The sequence below is a fragment of the Mercenaria mercenaria genome, chromosome 17, assembly GCF_021730395.1.
Source record: "Mercenaria mercenaria strain notata chromosome 17, MADL_Memer_1, whole genome shotgun sequence".
Classification (NCBI taxonomy): Eukaryota; Metazoa; Mollusca; class Bivalvia; order Venerida; family Veneridae; genus Mercenaria; species Mercenaria mercenaria.
Genome location: NC_069377.1, coordinates 37,501,464 through 37,523,062, shown reverse-complemented (window position 1 = coordinate 37,523,062; position 21,599 = coordinate 37,501,464). Strand labels below are relative to the sequence as shown.

The 21,599-nt window shown below is 36.6% G+C and overlaps 2 protein-coding genes across 4 annotated transcripts in view; one reads left to right on the top strand and one right to left on the bottom strand.

Moving 5' to 3' along the window:
• Positions 1-317: 317 nt before the first annotated feature.
• On the bottom strand, positions 318-20,393 carry LOC123536946 (CCR4-NOT transcription complex subunit 11-like). Its single transcript, XM_045320461.2, has 12 exons — positions 20,189-20,393; positions 15,449-15,554; positions 14,259-14,396; positions 13,528-13,644; positions 12,276-12,329; positions 8,309-8,424; positions 7,225-7,378; positions 6,004-6,210; positions 4,484-4,563; positions 2,098-2,167; positions 1,708-1,863; positions 318-608 (listed from the first exon to the last, which is right to left on the bottom strand). The coding sequence occupies exons 1-12, from the start codon at positions 20,236-20,238 to the stop codon at positions 477-479; spliced, it is 1,380 nt and encodes a 459-aa protein (XP_045176396.2). The 5' UTR covers positions 20,239-20,393; the 3' UTR covers positions 318-476.
• The window catches only part of LOC123536947 (resistance to inhibitors of cholinesterase protein 3-like), a 22,584-nt gene continuing 21,327 nt past the window's right edge, over positions 20,343-21,599 (top strand). For 2 of the 3 annotated variants that reach the window (XM_045320463.2, XM_045320462.2), the window contains exon 1: positions 20,343-20,601. In XM_045320463.2, coding sequence (XP_045176398.2) covers positions 20,460-20,601 — 142 coding nt within the window. In that variant the 5' untranslated portion in view covers positions 20,343-20,459. The remainder of the gene's footprint in view (positions 20,602-21,599) is intronic. The other variant, XM_045320464.2, reaches the window with a different exon arrangement.

Below are 21,599 nucleotides of genomic sequence, written 5' to 3'. Positions count from 1 at the left end.
TTATGGATGGGAATTTAAATCGTTTGTTGGGATATAATTTCATGGCCTGACAAAACCACTAAATCCACATAAATCAATCACCCAAGGAAATCAACTGAACGGTATTTCAAGGATTTTGAACATTACACTACAGACTGGTCAATTGTTCATAAGTTCATCTAATCCAAAACAATTTCATGTACAAATCTGTTGTTGAAGTGGATCTTTAACACTAAAAGTTTTCATCAACAATCAGGTCATAAACCATTTATTCACAATTTGCCATGATAAACTGGCACATCACTAGCTGTCAGGACTGAAGGTTCCCATTCCATATAATCACTTCATCTTTGCTGAATTATTTACATCTCTTTCAGTCTTCAGATTTTTTTCTCCTATGAATGAACTTGCAACAGCAATGGTATCTCCAGTGTCCAGTCAATAGCACTTTGCTAATATTGCAGATATATTATATTCATATTTTGTTACACTATCAACTAGGATGTTTTCACTTGACCTACAGCTTTAGGGTCCTCACTGTCCAATGATTTAAGAAGTCTAAACAAGCCGGCTGCTTCACGAATACGACTGAACTCTATACAAAATGCCTGTACCTCAATAAATATATCCTGAAAGAATAAACAAATAATAAATATTAGTTAACCTTTACCCAGCTAAATTTCTAAAATGGACTGGTCCATCATTCAATTTGGACAGTACCATTCATTATTTGAAGGGGTGTTCTGACACAAAAAATTTTCTGATTGAATAGCGACCAGTGCAGACCATGATCACGAATGTGCAGGCTGATCTTGATCTGCACTGGTCGCAAAGGCAGAATTACTTGCCTCCAGCAGGCTAAAGGTTAAAACGTGACTATAAAATGTTGGGTTATTCATATTCATAAACAAAACAACTGATTGAAAATCTGTCGTTTTTACACATTAATTTGTTAGTAAGTCTAGAAATGAAAACATGCCAAACTGACACAACCTGAAATTCATTTCAAACAGTTCAAAAATATGCATACTGGTAGCTAGACTTAAGTTAGTTCTCCATGTCTGATCAACTGAATGTAATAACATAAACATGCAAAACTATATTAATAAAGAAATTCTACCAGTCTGGCTAAATTCAAAGACATATAACAATTTTCAAGTCTGTTTACTTGCAAATGACACCCATCCCTCTCCAACAAAGAAGACACAACTATTTCATACTTAAAAAGAAAATGATTTCAATGATTTTAAAGACAATCAATATTTACTTCCAAATAAAAATGCATTTTAATAGTTTACATCAGGGTTTGAAATACGTGGACATGTTAAGTGCACGGAGGCTATATAGGCCTTCATGCATACTTTAAACACAATCATGTCTTTCAAACGCAAATGGAAATTACTAGAACACACCTTTTTATTTCATATTAACAGTTTTGCTGAAACTGATCCAATGTTGCATTCTTTTTACCTTATAGATCTGTGAAACACCAGACAGCAACTAATGGCAGCTGTTGGAACAGCGCAACTTGCAATCCTATGTTTAAATGCATGCTTTCCATAGGTAATCCAGTACAGTGCATGTATCTCATATGATGATGTGATGTATTTAAAGTATCATAGCCATCTGAGCATTGTTCCACCTTTATGTGCCATCACAGCAATACTGGTTCATTAGAAATGGCGAACATACGGGTCTAAAAAGTGCAGAAACAATGTAGATACTTACCTTTACATCAATAATTTTGTTCCTGATTAGTGACTGCAGAAAAACACAGACAAGCCGTACCAATCTGTTTTGCATGTATCTATCTTTTATTGTCTCACAGGTTGTAATACAGTTAGAAATGTACAGATGAATAAACTCGGATGGTAACTCAACAGCCTGAAAAAAAAATAACCCACAGATTATTTTTTCCTCCATGAAGTTTTGGAAACTAAGAAGTACACTATTGTGCATATCGACATCCAAGATATAAAATTTGTGGCTTAATATAACTCTGCATTGTAGAATTTTTTTTTATCTGAACGTGCAAAACTATCTCTTCATCAGCAATATGAGGACTGCACTTACTGCAGAATGTACCAAACTTTAACAGCAATGTAAGACAATACTTACTGTTGTCAGTCTGTTAACAACTTCCATTGAATGTAATGACATTTCCATATTGACAAGTACTGAAAAGTATCTGTAAGAGAAAACACATATGAGCTGCACCATGTGAAAACCAACATAGTGCATTTGCGACCAGCATGGATTCAGACCAGCATGCACATCCGCGTAGTCTGGTCAGGATCCATGCTGTTCTTTAGCGGTTTCTCTAATTGCAATAGGGTTTGAAAGCAAACAGCATGGATCCTGACCAAACTGCGCAGATGCATGGTTTTCTCATGGTGCGGCTCATATATTGAAGTCAGTATACAATATAATTCATAGGAAACATTCATTATATAAAGGTATGTCTGCTATTAAAATAAAAGCAAAAAAACTTGTTTACCATACATTTCCAAATAAATGTCGCATGGGGTGTTGCATTTTTGTAAATGGAAGTGTTTTTATTTTCAGACCAATGTTTCGTTTTTGCAAATGGAAGTGGTTTTTATTTACGGACCAATGTTCTGTAATTAAGAGGAGGGCTTATTTATAAGGGGGGAATTGGTGGTGGTGGTGGGGGCGGGGAAAGGGAGGTGGAAGTGTTTAGATATGGGGGAATGTGGAAAGTAACCTGCTTCTAACAAAAATTAAACTCTGCCATCTCAAAACTGTAAAGAAATGTCACTTTCCAGTGAAATATCAAAACTGCTGAGAAGAAATCTACAAGAATTTTAAAGACATTGCAGATGATGTGCTAGCAAAGCAGTAGGTACGGAGTAATCATACTAGAACAGACAATATATTGTCAGTATATAACTAGGGCTCTGTAAGGCTTATTTGTCATTGGTTTCATTTACATTCATATGTTCTTCTGTTTGTAGATACATAATACTTCTATGGATATTCAAGTACAGGATAAAAAGAACTTTACTTCAAAATTTTACAAATGTGCATAAGTGAAAAATTCTCCTCTGAATGATTTATTCTTAAATTAACCAAAGTTGCTGACAAAGATGTCACCATAATGAAAAGTAAAACTTGCACAAAAATATCCAGTTTCTTAGGTAACAACAGTTTCTGAAACCTGAGACTACAGCCAATAACAGAATCCAATGTATCTTCACAATTTTTCATAATTATGCAGTTACTTTAAAACCGAGCTAAAATATTAGAAGACGAGATTAACTCAAAATGCAAAAGAGCGTAATACAAAGATCAGGTTTTTTATGCTTTATTTAACTGAAGTACTTGCATTTAACACAGCCCTTTATTATAGTGTTTGTTTCTTTTTTTGATTTTAAGTAGTTCTGTTTCGGACATTTATAATAGTTTATCTAGGAACACCTTAGTTTACACCAATTGGTGTGACTAGATTTTAAAATCACACCCACCAATTTAAGGTGATTTTTAAGCTATAATGATGGAAAAAAAACTCCCAAGTGCCCCATCCAACAATATTACAGACACAATCCAGCATCTGTGTAAATTATCCAACTCTCTGCAGGCCAGCTGGACGTTTGTTTTGTTTTTGTTGGGTTTAACATTGCATTGACAAAACTATAGGTCATATGGCACCTTTCCAGCTTTGATGATGAAAACCCCAGGGGCCCCTCTGTGCATTATTTCATCATGATCGGGCACCGACCTTCTGTATGCCAGCTGGATGGCTTCCTCACATGAAGAATTCAATGCCCCGTGTAAGACTCGAACCCACATCGGTGAGAGGCAAGTGGTTCGAAGTCAGAGACCTCAACTACTCGGCCACAAAGGCCCGAGCCAACTGGACAGATTCCTCATTCAGGTAGTTCTATGTTTGATTAACCAGAAGTGATGGCATAATGTCATTTATCTCGAAAACTTAGAATAATTCCTGGCAGCTTGGAACCTATTTTTTCCTGTGCAATAAGTGTTAAACAGTCAGTGCTAGTGTCTTTCTTAATATTACTTCAGACAACAGACATGTTTTGATATAAAATTATTTCAGATAAGTGAAAGAAAATGAAATAAGAAAGTAAGTAACAATGTACTGGCTCCATCAAATATTTGGTGAAATGTAAAAAAATTCAGCACATCAACCTGTGTGTTTTATTTGGCCATTTGACTTAAGCACTGAAGCCAATCTTGAAAATTAACTGGCTGATCAATATTTTCAAATAGGCCTACCAAACAATGAAGCACAAAGCCCCATTTTTACTGACTGAATTTGTGTACAATGAAGCTTTGAAAATATGGTTTAACAAAATTCTATATTGTAGACACAATTTGCTTCAAACATACATAACTACTTAATAACCTAAGCAACAGGTGAGGAGTAAGTGATTCTAGCATTAACCACTCCTGTGTTTCCCACATTATCTACCACATTAATTATTTCCAACAAACATGATAAAGAGGCAAAATGAGAACTTACTCTGTAATTTGATTTGACTGCATCAGCTTGAGGAGAACCTCTATTGCAACTATTGGATTGTTTTCTACCAGATCTGGTAACTGAAATACACATGCAAAATAGATGCATACTGTAAAATCAAAACCTTTTAACATATTAACAAAAAATTTTTTTGTGAAATTTAGAAACAGTTCAATTAGGTGAGGTTTAGCACTCCCATTATCTGTTAATTTTTCCCAAAAAAGTATTTAAAATCTGGTGGTTTATTTTTTAGATAAGTAACTTTTAAGAAAACAAGAGGGCCATGAAGGCCCTGTATTGCTCACCTGACCTATTGATCAAAGATGACCTGGTTTTTGACCCCGGATGACCCAATATCAAACTCATCCAAGATTTTATTAAGGGTAACATTCTGACCAAGTTTCATTAAGATTGGGCCAAAATTATGACCTCTAGAGTGTTAACAAGCTTTTCCTTTCATTTGACCTGGTGACCTAGTTTTTGACCCCAGATGACCCAATATCGAACTTGTCCAAGATTTTATTGAGGGTAACATTCTGACCAAGTTTCATTAAGATTGGGCCAAAATTTTGACCTCTAGTGTGTTAACAAGCTTTTTCTTTGATCTGACCTGGTCACCTAGTTTTTGACCCCAGATGACCCAATATAGAACTCGTCCAAGATTTTATTGAGGGTAACATTCTGACTAAGTTTCATTAAGTTTGGGCCAAAATTGTGACCTCTAGAGTGTTAAGTCAAATTGTCGACGACGGACGACTGATGGACGACGAACACAGGGCGATCACAAAAGCTCAACTTTGAGCACTTTGTGCTCAGGTGAGCTAAAAATCAAAATCATTAAATACTAAAAAAAAATTAATCCTTCACGAATATTTCTCATTTTAAAATAACAACATTTTAATACAGATGTGCATGAGGTAACCTCACAGCTGCAACATAGCTTTGTACAAAAATGCACATCAATTCCAAGCACTGCATGAGGGAAGGACATGAATTTTTAAACCTAATTATCATGTCACTTGGCCAATCTTACATAGCTAAAATAATGTCTTTTTTATCAACTACCGGTACTGTGAAATCATTAATATTCATGAGGAATTAGTTTTTCACAGATTTTTCATGTTTTTTTTCTCTTTCAAGACATGAAATTAACACCAAACAAGCAAATAATATTCTGAATAAAATCATTATTTGCCATTCAGATATATATCATGACTACACATCTGGTAAAATCACTGAATGGTGTATATTACTTCTTAACCTTTAGCCTGCTGGCGGCAAATGATTCTGCCTTTGTGACCAGTGCAGACAAAGATCAGCCTGCACATCCGTGCAGGCTGATCATGGTCTGCACTGTTCGCTATTCAGTCTGTAAATTTTCAGTGAACACCCATTCAAATAATAAATGGTATTGCCCAAACTGAATGATGGACCAGTCCATTTAGAAATGTAGCAGGCTAAATGTTAATAACTGTAATCATACTAATCTGTTTAACTTTTTGCCTCAAAGCACTCCATACCTTTGCTGGTGTAAGCCCTATATGATACACAAGTTTCGGGTCTTTTTCTAGCTCTACAAGGAGTTGTTGTTGTTGTGGCGGGGTCAAAGGTCCTTTGAAAGCCTTTGTCATCAACCGTCTAACTTCAGCCCCAACAGAGCTACTAACACACATTGTATTGTCCCAGGCTATATTGTATTCTACATCTGTTGGGTTCAACCATGCAAGCTGTGAACAAAGACAGTAACCATCATACAGTTAAACCTGAGTCAGCAGTCACCTGAATTAACCAGAAACCTGCCTTCAACAGCCAAAACTGATGTATTAAATGATTTTCAATGTCATTGATTATTCAGTACTAGTTTAAAAGCAGATTATTCCCAAAGTCTTGTATTTGAAACTAGATGTGTCACTGCTGTCCCCATTCACAGTCAATGTATGGTCATACATTACTAGCTGACAATGCAAGACTAAATAAATTTACCATGGGGTAAGGGAGCCAGTTGGTTTGGGGGCTGAAGGGTGTCCCAAACTTTTAAGCCATTTTGTGAAATTAAGAATGGGCTACAATGCTAGAAAAATAGCCACAGTAAAAATCCATCACTTATGGTCATCTTCACATTAAGGTCCTTCATCTGTGAAATTTTCAAGCAAATCAATTCAACAGTGTTTGAAGAGTTGGACACACAAGACTTTTCTCTATATTCTATATAGCATAACTATCAAAGGGCCATAACTGCAGTCAATATAGTCACAGCAAACATTCCTTCTTTTATGGCCATCTGCACATTAAGCTTGTTCCTGTGAAAGTTTGAAGCAAATCAAGCTAATAGTGTGGGAGGAGTTGGACACACAAGATTTTTCTCTATATTCTATATAGCAAAACTGCCATAAAAATAGTCACAAAAAAGTTCCTTCCTTTATGGTCATCTGCACATCAAAATAGTTTACCTGGGAAAATTTGAAGCAAATCAGGCAAATAGTATGGGAGGAGTTGGACACACCATCAGATGCACATGGTACATCTTTAAAGTTACAGACAATGAGTTAAACAGCTCAAATGGCAACTAATCTATCTACACCTGGACATCCGACTAGAAACCATGCTGAGACTGACGTCAAATCTGATCTTTTGAAGATTCGAACAAATGACCTCTATTCTAACACTGTTATGTCTCTCTTTATTACTTCAATTCAAAAGTATCAATGTCTAGAACTGTACCATTCATATTTCTATGTTACCTCATCTTCTGCTATATGTAAGGGTGGGGCAAGTCGTATAAACTCGGGTCTCATACAATTCTCGACTGGGGGTTTATTTGATGTCAGCAATGCTTCTATACACTGTCTCTGTACATCTGGATTGATCACACCAGGCTTCCCAAACTGTTCAAATCTGACAAAAGAAAATTACAGAAATATATTTGAGCTGACATAAATTAATATCAAGACTTGTTTTTATTTTCTTTTTGTTGGGTCTAAAGTCACGCTAAATGCTATGGTCAAAGGCTGCCTCTCCTGGCCACAAGGTAATAAGCAAGCAATCAGCTGCTTGTGTTCCGAGAATTGTCTCCTATCCCAGTTTTACAACCTCAGAAGCAGTTCGTTCTACTGGTGGAAAAGGACTACCGGTTCCTCATCTTGTCATTATTTTAGATACAGACAGGCACTTCAGAACTTCTGTAATTAGAACCCTAATCTCATATCAAGGCAAAGTTCAACAAAACAACACCATAGTGATTTCATCAACACCCTAATGCTAACAAGCTACCTGGCACTAGGTACAGGGATTAATTTTCACTTGTGAAATAGATAAGCTTAAATTTTTTTTAATAAAATCAGTTTTCAAACAGTACGTGTTGCTTCTTTTCAGAGACCTTAGACCTTGTTGTGGGCAAAGCAAAATTTAACTCCGATATCAATTTCATCTATCCTCTACTTTCTGTGACATGATCAAAACAGCAGGGTCATGTAGGACCTTAGTCACTCAACCCCAACCTTTCTATTGACTAAGTTTTGTGAATACCCATCAAGTTGACGATAAGAAGACACTGTATTAAAGTTGTTCTTTTTCAGCTCTGGTTCTCTGTGGGCGGGTTTTATGCAATCTGCACGTCATGTAAAGATGATACAGACCCTGTCTGGTATAATTCAGTAGTTCCAGAAAACAAGATGTTCAAGTAAAAACATTGACAAAGGTTGCCTCACCATCTACTATACAAACAGCTGCCTGGGAACCTTGGGTTCAGGAGAGATATATTGAGGGCATCTAAACATGCCCCCTGCACCAAGAGTCAGTACTATCATGATGTTACAGTGAACTTACGTTGTAGGTTTATTATCAGGATCAGGTACGACAACAGGCATGGCTGACTTATTGGTAGCTGGCATCTCCGAATGTCTTTCTGTCAGTGCCAACATTAAACCACTCACATCGAAGTTCTAAAAACACAAAAAAAACCCATAAAACCTTGAATACAATGTCATGTGTACTGAGTATTACTGTTGAATAGACAAGAACATCTTATCAAATGCTGTGTTTCACCAGAGAGGTGAGTCTGTATGAATTGTAAGTAATTATGACAAAGATAAACTTCTTTTATTCATGCTTAGGTCATCCTTACAATTTTTTTTGCTAGTATACAAGCAAATCAAGGGCGAAAATTTTGACAAAATGAAAGGGAGAATTATAGTTCTTGGCTAAAGTACTCAACTAAATTAAATGATCTGTAAAGTTTCAAAGCTATTACTCTTATTGTTTGATAGAAAAAGTGGACCTAAATGAAAATTTTAAACGAGAAAATATAATTTTCTAAAAAAAGGTCATTATTCTTACCAAACGCCAGTGAAAGTTATTGTTTTTGGTCTGCTTACTCAACTAATGGTGATTAACAAGTTTATAAAGTTTCAAAGCTAGTCTTAGTTTTTAGAAACAAGGCAGTCTGAAAGACAGCTATATCCCCCACCACTGTTATGGACAGTGAAAGGGTTGATGGTATTGGGTGGAACCAATAAACATTCGAGTTGTGACCTTGACCTTAAGCTGGCTGAGTGAATTTTGAATTCTGCACATTGTCTTGATAAGGGGAATATTACAGCCAAGTCATATTAAAATCCTTTAAGGGGTTTAGGAGATACAGAGCAGACATAAAATGGAATGCTCAAACCTTTGACCTTGAGTTGTGACCTTTACCTTGAGCTAACATGGCTGACTCATGAGTTTTGCACATCGTCTTGATGAGGTGATCAATTGACCTAAGTTTCATGAAAATCCTTCAAAGGATTTAGGAGATACAGAGCGGACACATAATGGAAGGCTCAAACATTTGAACCAGAGTTGTGACCTTGATCTTAAGCTGACACGGCTGACTCCTGAGTTCTGCACATCATCTTGATGAGGTGATCATTTGACCAAGGTTTCTTGAAATTCCTTCAAGAGGTTAAGGAGAATCAGAGCAGACATAAAATGGAAGGTTCAAAGCTTTGACCTTGAGTTGTGACCTTGACCTTGAGCCGACATGGCTGACTCATGAATTCTGCAAATTGTCTTGATGAGGTGATCATTTGACCCAAGTTTTATGATTATCCTTCAAGTGGTTTAGCAGATACAGAGCTGACACGAAATGGAAAGCTCAAACATTTGACCTTGAGTTGTGACCTTGACCTTGAGCCAACATGGCTGAGTCATGGGTTCTGCACATCGTCTTGATGAGGTGATTATTTGACCCAAGTTTCATGATTATCAGTCAAGGGGTTTAGAAGATACAGAGCGGACACAAAATGGAAGGCTCAAACCTTTGACCTTGAGTTGTGACCCTGACCTTAAGCCAAAATGGCTGACTCATGGGTTCTGCATATCGTCTTGATGCGGTGATCATTTGACCCAAGTTTCATGAAAATCCTTCAAGGGGTTTAGAAGATACAGAGTGGACACGAAATGTTACTGAAGGACAGAAGATGGAAGGACGGACGGAGACCATTCCTATAACCCCCACCACACGTGGCGGATGATTAAAAAATGGACCTAAAAAACACTTAACCAATGCCACTGCTGACAAATGAGTGATGACAATACCTCTTACATTTTTGTCAAAAATCAGACAAGCAAACAAACTGTGTTTGACTGTCAGAGACCACTTTCAGGTATTAATTTTAAGCTGCAAGCATATTGTAGTCAAATCATAGTAAGTATTTTTGGGGAATATTTTTTCACTCACATCTTGTATCTTTATTTTAACTCAATTAATCTTAACTCAATCTAGAAAACAACTGTTTAAAATAAAAAATAGTATAAAGGCATTCTTGTTTCTTTACTCGCTTATGTACTGGATATCAGAACAGACCTCTTTATTTGCATTTATACTACTGGTATTTATCTATCATTCAACAATGAAGAGAGTGCAAGGGGAGGTAACAATATAAATTTACTCTATTGAAAGAAAAAATCTCAATGAACACTAGAAATTGCTTTTGTAAAAAAGCGCATGTCTCCCCCGATGCAAAGTCCTATAAGCAAGAAGTCAATAGGGGTCAGGAGGGGTATTTATCTATCATTCAACAATGAAGAGAGCGCAAGGGGAGGTAACAATATAAATTTACTCTATTGAAAGAAAAAATCTCAATGAAAACTAGAAATTGCTTTTGTAAAAAAGTGCATGTCTCCCCCAATGCAAAGTCCTATAAGCAAGAAGTCAATAGGGGTCAGGAGCGAAAGTCAAAGAGACACTGATGGTTGGCTGCAATAGGGATCATCTACTTGGCATGTCCAGTCATCCCGCTAAGTTTCAACACTCCTGGCCTAGCGGTTCTCAAGTCACTGTTCAGGCTCCTGTGACCTTGACCTTTGATCAAGTGACCCCAAAATAAATAGGGGTCATCTACTCTGCATGTCCAATCATCCTATTAAGTTTCAACATTCTAGGTCAAGTGGTTCTCAAGTTATTTTCCGGAAATGATTTTACATGACCAGGCTCCTGTGACCTTGACCTTTAACAGAGTGACCCCAAAATCGATAGGGGTCATTTACTCTGCATGAACAATCATCCTATGAAGTTTCAACATTCTGGGTCGAGTGGTTCTCGAGTTACTGACCGGAAACGGTTTTCCATGTTCAGGCCCCTGTGACCTTGACCTTTAATAGAGTGACCCCAAAATTAATTGGGGTCATTTACTCTGGATGTCCAATTATCCTATGAAGTTTGAACATTCTGGGTCAAGAGGTTCTCAAGTTATTGATCGGAAATGGCTTTCCATGTTCAGGCCCCTGTGACCTAGACCTTTAACAGAGTGACCCAAAATCGATAGGGGTCATCTACTCTGCATGAACAATCATCCCATTAAGTTTCAACATTCTAGGTCAAGTGGTTTTCGAATTACAGACCGGAAACGGTTTTCAATGTTCAGGCCCCTGTGACCTTGACCTTTAACAGAGTGACCCCAAAATCAATAGGGGTCATCTACTCTGCATGACCAATCATCCTATGAAGTTTCAACATTCTGGGTCAAGTGATACTTAAAGTTATTGATCGGAAATGGTTTTCAATGTTCAGGCCCCTGTGACCTTGACCTTAAACACAGAGTGACCCCAAAATCAATAGGGGTCATCTACTCTGCATGAACAATCATCGCATTAAGTTTCAACATTCTAGGTCAAGTGGTTCTCAAGTTACTAACCGGAAACGGTTTTCAATGTTCAGGCCCTTGTGACCTTGGCCCTTGGACAGAGTGACCCCAAAATCAATAGGGGTCATCTACTCTGCATGACCAATCATCCAATGAAGTTTCAACATTCTGGGTCAAGTGGTTCTCAAGTTACTGACCGGAAACGTTTTTCAATGTTCAGGCCCCTGTGACCTTGACCTTTGACGGAGTGACCCCAAAAACAATAGGGGTCGTCTACTCCAGCAGCCCTACAACCCTATTAAGTTTGAAGGTTCTAGATCAAATGGTTCTCCAGTTACAGATCGGAAATGAAGTGTGACGTACGGACGGACGGATACAAATGGATACTTACGTGGCTACTCTTTTGTTCTCTCTATTGTTCTTTTAGCCACGTAAGAGAAAAATAGCCACATAAAAGCCTTACAGAATGAATGACATCAAAGAAAAAGTACAGTTACCTATTGTTCTTATAGCCACATAAGTATGCAAATGTGAGCTCGGACGGACTGACGGACAGGGCAAAAACAATATGTCTCCCCCTCCCTCTGGGGGAGACATAATAAACCACATACCATACTCTTAAATTCTAGGTCTGAGCATGTCAACAAACAAATGTTTAAAAAGAGCTTTACCTGCATATTTCCAACATCCATCTGAATGGTCTGTGTTGGTGTTTTCTTAAATAACTGAAAGCAAGGAAGTCTGAGGTTAAGATTTTTCATTTGATGTCAATGTTATCATTTTTCTAAGTTGTATTCACTGAATGATTTAGAACAATTACACATGTATACAATTTTAAAATATGACAGTGCATTAGAAACAACAAAATATCGCCCTCCCCTTTTCTCTGACATTTCAAATTGCAGCATGCTTTTCAATCTGTAATCATTTCAATTTAGAACAAACTTTTCAGCATTATAGACGATTGAAATCGGATTTTTGAAAATAAATCCTATATGAATTTCAGTTAATGAACATTCCACTTGCTAGTAAATTTGCAAATAATTAACAGTACCATTAGTCCAATGATGTTGGCTTTTGTCGTTCCGTTACTTTCAACAGTATTTCGCAGTAGTTTTTTAGGGCTATTTTTTACAGCCTAATAAAGACAGATTCCCTTTGCCAAAAATAACTATATTTTCGCTTAAAATTGGTTTATTTTCCATTCTACTGATGTCACATTTTCCCCTCTAAGAAATTATTTCATGACATGCATGCCATCCCAAATAATTTTAAAGAATTGGTGTTAAACTATTTCAAAACAAAGAAGGTACTGCCTTTGCAATGTGAATTTCTGCCGGTTTGATATTATATTTCTAACATATACGGTAAGACCAACATACAAAATAATCATCCTTTTTACATATCAGTACAATACAAATTGATAATTTCTGTCATTAAATTCAAATGTATCAAATTTGGATATTCTTGTATTTTTGGTGACTTTTCTTGCTCCATTTCCCCTTTGGAAAGCCACAGGTTATTTTGAAGAAAAATCACTGATTCCAGTTATATAATGGGCAGTCAGTTGTGTTCAATGATTCAGCACCACTCGGCTTGGTTACAACAACTTCTTAACATAAATGAGATGTGGAGCATAAAATGCTTCAAACAAAATGTCTTCTGTCAAACAGTCATGCTAAACAGAAGTACAATTCTTTTTTATTAAATTTTAGAGTCACACTTGCACATTTTTTTCAGGTATAGGCCTGTGCCTACGTACAACTACTAACTTTCCTTAAGCCCTCACATGGAGAATTCTACACCCCAAGTGAGGTTTCAAACCAACACCAGTAAGGGGCATATTTTTGGAAGTCAATGACTTCAACCACTTGGTCCGGGAGACCTGTGTATGAGAAATAACTATGAAACACTACTAAGTACCTCTTTGGTAGGGCTTGATATAAGTTGTGAGAGGAAATATTTCTCTGCGGGAGAGATGGCGGGTATTGCCCAATGAAGGTTGTATTGTCCTTCATCCTGGTTCTCTGTGGGTGGGTTCTGTAATATAAACAGAAATATAAAATGACATAAGTAACATTATTTAGACAAAAATTTAGTCAAAAGGAAGTATTTCTCTGCAGGAGTAATGGCTCAATAATACTTGTCATATATAGAGAAATTGAAATGACATGAAGTAACATTATTCAATCAAGAAGTATTTCCCCATGGGAGAGATCGCAGGTATCTGCCAAATGGAGGTTGAACTGCCTTTCATCTTGGTTCTCCATTGGTATGTTCAATTATACATATACATATATTGTACATACTCAGTACAGGACCCATAGTCAAGAGATATTGTCAGTATGAAACAAGTCTTCAAAGTTAACATAGACTGTGACGAAATCTTGCAGGAATGTTCATTCTGTAATATTAACAGACAGTTCCGCAAAATTTTAACATTATTAATTTGCTAGTTATGGTAAAATGACAACTGTATCAATGACTGATTGATTAAACATAATTGTTAACATCTGACCACTCACAGGTCAGCAAATACCGGATCTTTTTCGTCATTGTCTATGACCCAAAAACTTAAGGTTAGCCATTTTTATCAATTTTATGCATAAATGATCTATGATATCTAATTTTGACTGATTCCCAACATCACTTACCAAAAGATGGACAAACACTGATGCGAATGGATTTGCTGCAATGGGCTGATCAACTCTGTACATCTCATACAGGAGAAAGATGGCTGCTAATTTCTGTGTGGGGTGTGGAAGCAGATCTCTGTTCTGTAGCAACAGCACCTGCAATAAATAATATACACACTTCCGTTGAGGTCAATAGAGACTGTTGTTGACATACCTGAAAGTAATACTGACCAGGTATCTAGTCTGTCTACAAAACTAGATATTGAGTGAAAAATAGTCTACAGTTATTATATACACACAACATTACATCTCTTCTCACTTCATTACACTCCATTATGGAAATTACAGTGGAGCAAATGGAAGTTCCCAAAGAAATTCATGAAAACCGTAAAAAATATTATACATGTGGTCAATGAAACTTACAATTACTGTCTACAAGTCCAAAGGAAAGTTTGTCTAACTGACATTTTCACAATCCATGAAAAAAAGTTATTCCAAAAATCTTGTAGTAGTACAGGGTTCAAATTTAGCCAAATTTTCTACTTGCAAGTACCGGTAGTACATTTTTTTTGTATTTTTTTCTATAATAACTTGCATTTTTGATCCACAATGTATAACTTACAGGGAGTAGGAAACCTAAAAATCCATGTGAAAGACTCCAGTAGCTCGTATCTGCACTATCATAAATAATTTCAAATTATCAATTACCAGAATTCCAGTGAATATGGTAAATATCATCAATATTGCAGCAAGTACTAATCAACCACTGAATAGGAATCAGTATGATGCATTTATCGAATACAACTTCTCTTAATTAATGACCCTAAGCATTCCAAAAATACACATCAATGACTTTGTCCAAGAAAAAAACAGGGACAGAGCAGATCATTCCTCCCTGCAAAAAAAATGCAAGTTCATAAAAACTCAACATACAATCTGAAACTTTCACCGCATTTTGCAAGTGTATCAGCTTATAAATATTTTTAATCCTGAAGTTAAGTAGTATATAGAAAACAGATTGGTTGCTAAGCAGTAACTAAAATCTCAAAACATTTGTTACATTTTTTGTCAAGGGAAACCACTCTTCAGCAAATTTGGCATGCTATGGTAGTTTGTGTAACTGGTAGTTTTGTATCCAGTTACCAAATTTGTTTGACAGGTCGGACATTCTTGCAACTTACACAAAGCCTGAGAACAAGAAATCATACCAGTGCACTTCCAACTTTAAAGTGGTCTTGTTTCTGGAAATAGTGATGGAAACTTGTAGCTATTGACTCGAAGGCTTGTGTCTGTGTAGCATCCTCTGACAAGACACTGAAATTAGAATAAGCAACATTTCAAGATAAAAACACCTACACATTTAAACAGTTTCACCTTGAACCTGCCACTTCCAGACAGAGAGTCCCAGGCTCTGCCCCTGCACCACTGTGCAAAGACCTTCACAGTCTGCAAACCTCATTAATTTGATCTGAAATCTGAAAAGATTTACAGGACTTTTTCAGAAAGGCAGTGGCTAAGTACAATACTGAGCTGTACGACTAGCCTAAAACTCTATATTGATCAATATGTGAGTCACTAGTCAAAATAATTTGACGTTTAGGTTGTTTTATATTTGTGACGGGGCTATCTAAACAACAAAACTTCGAAGGACCAAAATAATGGAGATAAAATAAAACAAGAGGGTCATGATGACCCTGAATCGCTCACCTGAGTAATATGAGCCTCATGTTTCAAATGACAAATTGATGCTAAAATATTAGAAAGTAGGTCAGTATGTCACATTCATGGTCAATGAAAGACAATTTTAAGATTGGTGTGCAAAACAGTACATGTCATCCAAATTTCAAGGCTGTATCTTAAAAAACAAGAAAGTAGGTCAGTAGGTCAAGGTCACAGTCAAGAGATCCCTAATGGCTTGGGTCATCAGGTAATTATAATTAAACAGCCTATTAAATATGACCTGATAATTTTTGAAGTATTTGTTTTATATAACTCGTAATTATAACAAATGACCCCCAGGACGGGGCCTCTTTTCACCCCAGGGTCATAATTTGAAAAGAATTGTTAGAGATCCACCAGGCAATGTAACACACCAAATATCAAATGCCTTGAACTTTCAGAAAAGAAGATCATTAATTATTTTCCTATATAAGTCTATGTTAAACTTGGTACACCCACGGCAGGGCTCCTTTTACCCTAGGGACATAATTTGAACATTTTTGGAAGAGAAACACTAGGAAAGGCAACATACTTAATTTCAAAAGCCTAGGCCTTGCAGTTTCAGGAAAGAAGATTTTTTAAAAAAAATACCCTATATAAGTCTATGTAAAACACGAGACCCCCGGGGCAGGGCCTCTTTTCATCCCAGGGGCATAATTTGAACAATTGTGGTAGATGACCACAAGGCAATGCTACATACAAAATATCAAAGGCCTAGGTCATGTAGTTTTAGACTTGTAAGAAGATTTTTAAAGTTTTTTACTATATAAGTCTATGTAAAACTTGTGACCCCGGGGCGGGGCCTCTTTTCACCCCAAGGGCACAATTTGAAAAATCTTGATAGAGGACCATAAGATGATGTCACATGCTAAATAACAAGGCCCTACGCCTTGCAGTTTTGGACAAGAAGATTTTTAAAGTTTTTCCTTTTGGTTGCCATGGCAACCAGAGTTCTGCATGGAATTAAATTCTTTGAACAATTTTGAAAGGGGACCACCCAAGGATCATTCCTGTGAAGTTTAGTGTAATTTGCCCAGTGGTTTTCAAGAAGAAATTTTTTTTAAGAAAATGTTGACGGACGCACGACTTACGATGGACAACGGACACAGAGCAGTCACAAAAGCTCACCATGAGCCTTTGGCTCAGGTGAGCTAAAAAATTAATCACAGTCATGTTAAGTTATTGGTTTTATCGCTTGCACATAATGCTGTGTAGACACGGTAAATGTGTAAAGTACATACATCGGTTTAAATCACCAGAAAATTCGTAATTTTGGAAATTTCCTCCATTAGTTTGGTTTTTCGAGTGTTTGACACGAGTGGAGATACTGCCCATATGAAAAAAATCTCAATATTTCCTAGGATTGCATCAAATTAATTTGACTATGTTAGTCATATACAACCAACCAGATAAACCTATATTGCACAGGCTAGTCATAAGCATACTTTCAAAATAGACATTGATATACATTAGATCACTCATGTAATTGTCTTTTTATGACATATATCTCGTGTATATAATTAATTTCAATCTTACACTAAAATAAACTAGATGTGTCCCCACTTCCTGTCAATGCACACGGTTCCATGACTACAGGTTAAACATTTTTTATGATATATATGCAACACATTTTATGTCTATGATTCACTAAGTCAAGGACCATAACTCTGGACTGACTGATACTGATATTTCGAATTTCAGACCATTCACTCCCAAGGCTTTTCCTCCCCTGAAACTAAATACAAGTGCATTTTTATACTATAAATAACTCTACCAAAATAGCCTATCATTATCGAGCTCGAAGAGCAGGCCCAAAGGGCTTTACAGTTACGCAAGTATACTTTCACACTTGGTGATGGATTTCAAAATTTTCGCCAGAAGTTAACAAGGCGACCGGTGGTGCCCCATAGCCTAGAAAGGAAGTGGTTCTCTCCGCAATGAATACAGAACTTTATTTGATTGCTGAAAATTATTCATCACTCAAAAAAGCATGCAAAAAAAGGTTTCCACTTAGTTGTTTATTTATTTATTTGGGTTTTACGGCGCACCAACACAGTATAGGTTATATGGCACCAAACAGGACTACAAATTTTGGCTCCACACCTCATTTACATCGAAATAAAAACACGAGATATGGAATCAAAATTTGCATACCTGCTGGAATCACAGAGTTACAGCAAAACCAAGTGTTATGACCCTATTAGTCGCCTCTTACGATCATTCAAGGGTAAGACAGTGGTTCCAATTCTTTTCATGCGCAGATTGTCCCAGAACCACATGGGGATTCCACTTAGTTGAGAAAAGGTATAATTTCTTTAACAAGAGCTTGCAGAACACGAAATACCCCCCTTGATGCATTCAGTAATTGCACAAAGAACAGAAATTATTTGGTCATTGTATACAAAAGTTCTACTGTTCTGGGTAGATGTGACCTTGACCTTTGACCTATTGACCTTCAAATAAATAGAGGTCATCTGCTGGTCATGATCAACCTCCCTATTAAGTTTCAGAATCCTAGGCCCAAGCGTTCTTGAGTTATCATCCAGAAACTGTTTAACTGTTATGGGTCACTCACTCACTGTGACCCTTTGACCTACTGACCTCATCATCAATAGGGGTCATCTGCTGATCATGATCAACCTCCCCATGAATTTTCATAATCCTAGGCCCAAGCAGTCAAGTTATCATCCGGAAACCATATGACTGTTCTGGGTCACTGTGACCTTGACCTTAGACCTACTGACCTCAACATCAATAGGGGTCATCTGCTGTCATAATCAACCTCCCCATCAATTTTCATGATCCTAGGCCCAAGCATTTCTTAAGTTATCATTCAGAAACTGTTTAACTGTTCAGGATCACTGTGACCTTGACCTCTGACTTTAAAATCAATAGGGGTCATCTGCTGGACATGACCAATCCAAGGTTTATTGCGGCCGTTTTTATAGCCGTTATTCAGCTATATTCCCAATGCCAAAAAGTATGTATTTTTCCCAAAATGAGTACAAAAATTCCCAAGCTACATTCTGAAAAAAATTTCATCAAAATTGCAAAAAAAATGACCAAATTATGGACAGTTTTGTAATGGAAGTATGTTAAAGAGGTTCTACAATGTGAAACAAGTGTATGAGAAAGTGCTTATTATAAACACATCCTTACTATATCCTATGGGACTAAATATTTCCCAATTTGGAACATTTACACGTCATTTTTTAATTCCCATTTGGGGGGTATAGGCTATGATCCCAAATTAGCTAGAAAAAAACCTGCAATCTCCCTGTCAACTTTCATAATCCTAAACTAAAGCATTCTTGAGTTATCATCCGGAAACCGTTTAACTGTTCTGTGTCACTGTGACCTTGACCTTTGACCCATTGATTTCAAAATCAATAGGGGTCATCTGCTGGTCATGACCAACCTTCCTGTCAATTTTCATGATCCTAGGCTTAAGTGTTCTTAAGTTATCATTCAGAAACCATTTAACTGTTCTAGGTCTCTGTGAACTGACCTTTCACCTACTGATCTCAAAATCAATAGGGGTCATCTGCTGGTTATGACCAATCTTCCTATCAACTTTCATGATCCTAGGCCCAAGTGTTCTTGATCGAGTTATCATCCACAAACGGATTGGTCTACATACCGACCGACAGACATACCGACATCTGCAAAACAATATACCCCTCCTTCTTCAAAGGGGGGCATAAAAAACTTTGGACAGAAAATGGAAAATATAGTCAGAATAACAATGCCATCTGGAACAAGAACGCAGCGAATAGGAAATAAATCACCGCGAAGCTTCCTGCAAATTTTTCAAAATATGATATTCGCTGTAACAGGTATGATGACACTTAATGTAAACTTAAGTTTTCACAGTAAAGTTCACTTTCTTTCGAGTAGTGAACTGTGAATAGTTTTTTGTAGTATTTCCCATTAATTGGAATAGAATTTCAATAGACAAAGATAAAATTGGGATTGAAAAGTCACTTGTTGAAAGAAAATGGGAGTGAACAGTCAGGGGAGGAAAACTTGGGAGTGAAAGAGCTGACACCCTGACATTTTCTTTATACCCCACCCACTTTTTTGTACAGGCAGAATAGTTTGTTACAGAGCATTGAAAAAAGTATTGGCATATTAACTATGGCATACCACACACTACTTTGAAAACTGTTTAAAGATTGGGTACATATTATAAATTGCTTATTTATTGCATCATTGAGCAGAAAACAGACCTCAAAAGAGAAGCCAATTCTTTCAAGGAGAGCGCCATGTTGGATCCCATTTTTAATCTCGCAGATTCTCGAAACTTTTACAGATAATGAGTTACATTTCTAACACACCAACGGAAATCATGTTATTGATACAACAATAACATAGACGGTAATGACAATGCCGCTGTATATTATCGTAAATGATAACTACGTTGCCTGATTTTCTTTTCGTTGTTTCTGGTCACGTGCTTGTAACGTGACATTACGAGAAATCAATATTTTGTGTACGGAAATGGATTTTCAGACGATGCGTATCTATGGCTCTATAGCCGTAATTCTTGGATGTTTCTTATTTCTATATCCAAAGTTATTGCATCCTATTGTTATGAGTTTATTCGGCTTGAATTCCTCACCGAAAGAAAGTAAAGCTGACGGTATGTAATAAAATTTTGTTTGACAGCATTCTTGTCATTAGTTTTCGCGAGGTATGCTTAATTTGGTTGAAATCATTATTGGTAGGAAGGTTGTAATTTGGCAGATCTTCTTATTTGTCCACTCGAATGTAGTCCATATAAGTAAGTGATGCAATTTTTCCGCCTTATATAAAAATTATAAGCCATTTATATGGATGATAATGGCCGGTACGCAAAAAAAAGATTTTAAGCTAGGTTTTAAGCTTCCAATTATGTCAAAACTTTTTTCCTTCTTTATAAAGTACCGGTAAACGGACATTTTCCCAATCGAAAAAAACATATTTCCAAAATGACAGACTGCTTATATCGTAAAAAATTTGTTTACAATCACCATTTGTGGCATATGCATAACAATGACTTCGCATGAAAATCGCAGTCACTTCTTACCGGTTACAGTCAGCGGTTACAGACATCTAAAAATCAACATTTAATAGTACTCTGAGAACATGACACTTTCTCAAATTGTCAACACCTCAGCAGCATTCCCACTGACTTTTTGAAAAGTGGGTACATGTACCAACATACTTCAGAAAATGTGGGTACATGATAAAAAAGTTGGGTACAAACCATACAAATTGAAGAAAATGTTCCAACTGAAAAAAAATTATTAAGAAGTATATGGGAAGTGCTTTAATTCAGCCTGTGTTATAATGACTTGGTTTGTTTTACACATGCACCACAGGGATACAGCGTAGAAGTCACTTCTCCTTATAGAAAAGTGGACAGACTTCTAGTTGAAAAATAGAAATTTATCATTTCTAACTCTCAATGTACCCCCTCCCCACCCCCCACACCCAGCAAGCTTGTGAAGCAATTTGAAAAGATGGCTATAATTTTCTTGTTTATGGATAAAAACTATTGATGTGACCATTCATTTTCTTAGATACATCATTTTTACATGCAATGAGTTTTTCTTTAGGCACTGGCTAGGGTTACGGTACCATAATTCTGAAAAAAAA

What these genes read in the sequence shown, in the direction of transcription:
- LOC123536946 (XM_045320461.2), bottom strand. Translation starts at nt 20,238, where the DNA reads ATGGGATCCAACATGGCGCTCTCCTTGAAAGAATTGGCTTCTCTTTTG. An exon ending in GAATTGGCTTCTCTTTTGAG is followed by an intron (nt 15,555 to 20,188) that starts GTCTGTTTTCTG and finishes TTCTAATTTCAG; the next exon opens with TGTCTTGTCAGAGGATGCTA. An exon ending in CCTGATAATAAACCTACAAC is followed by an intron (nt 7,379 to 8,308) that starts GTAAGTTCACTG and finishes TTCTTTTGTCAG; the next exon opens with ATTTGAACAGTTTGGGAAGC.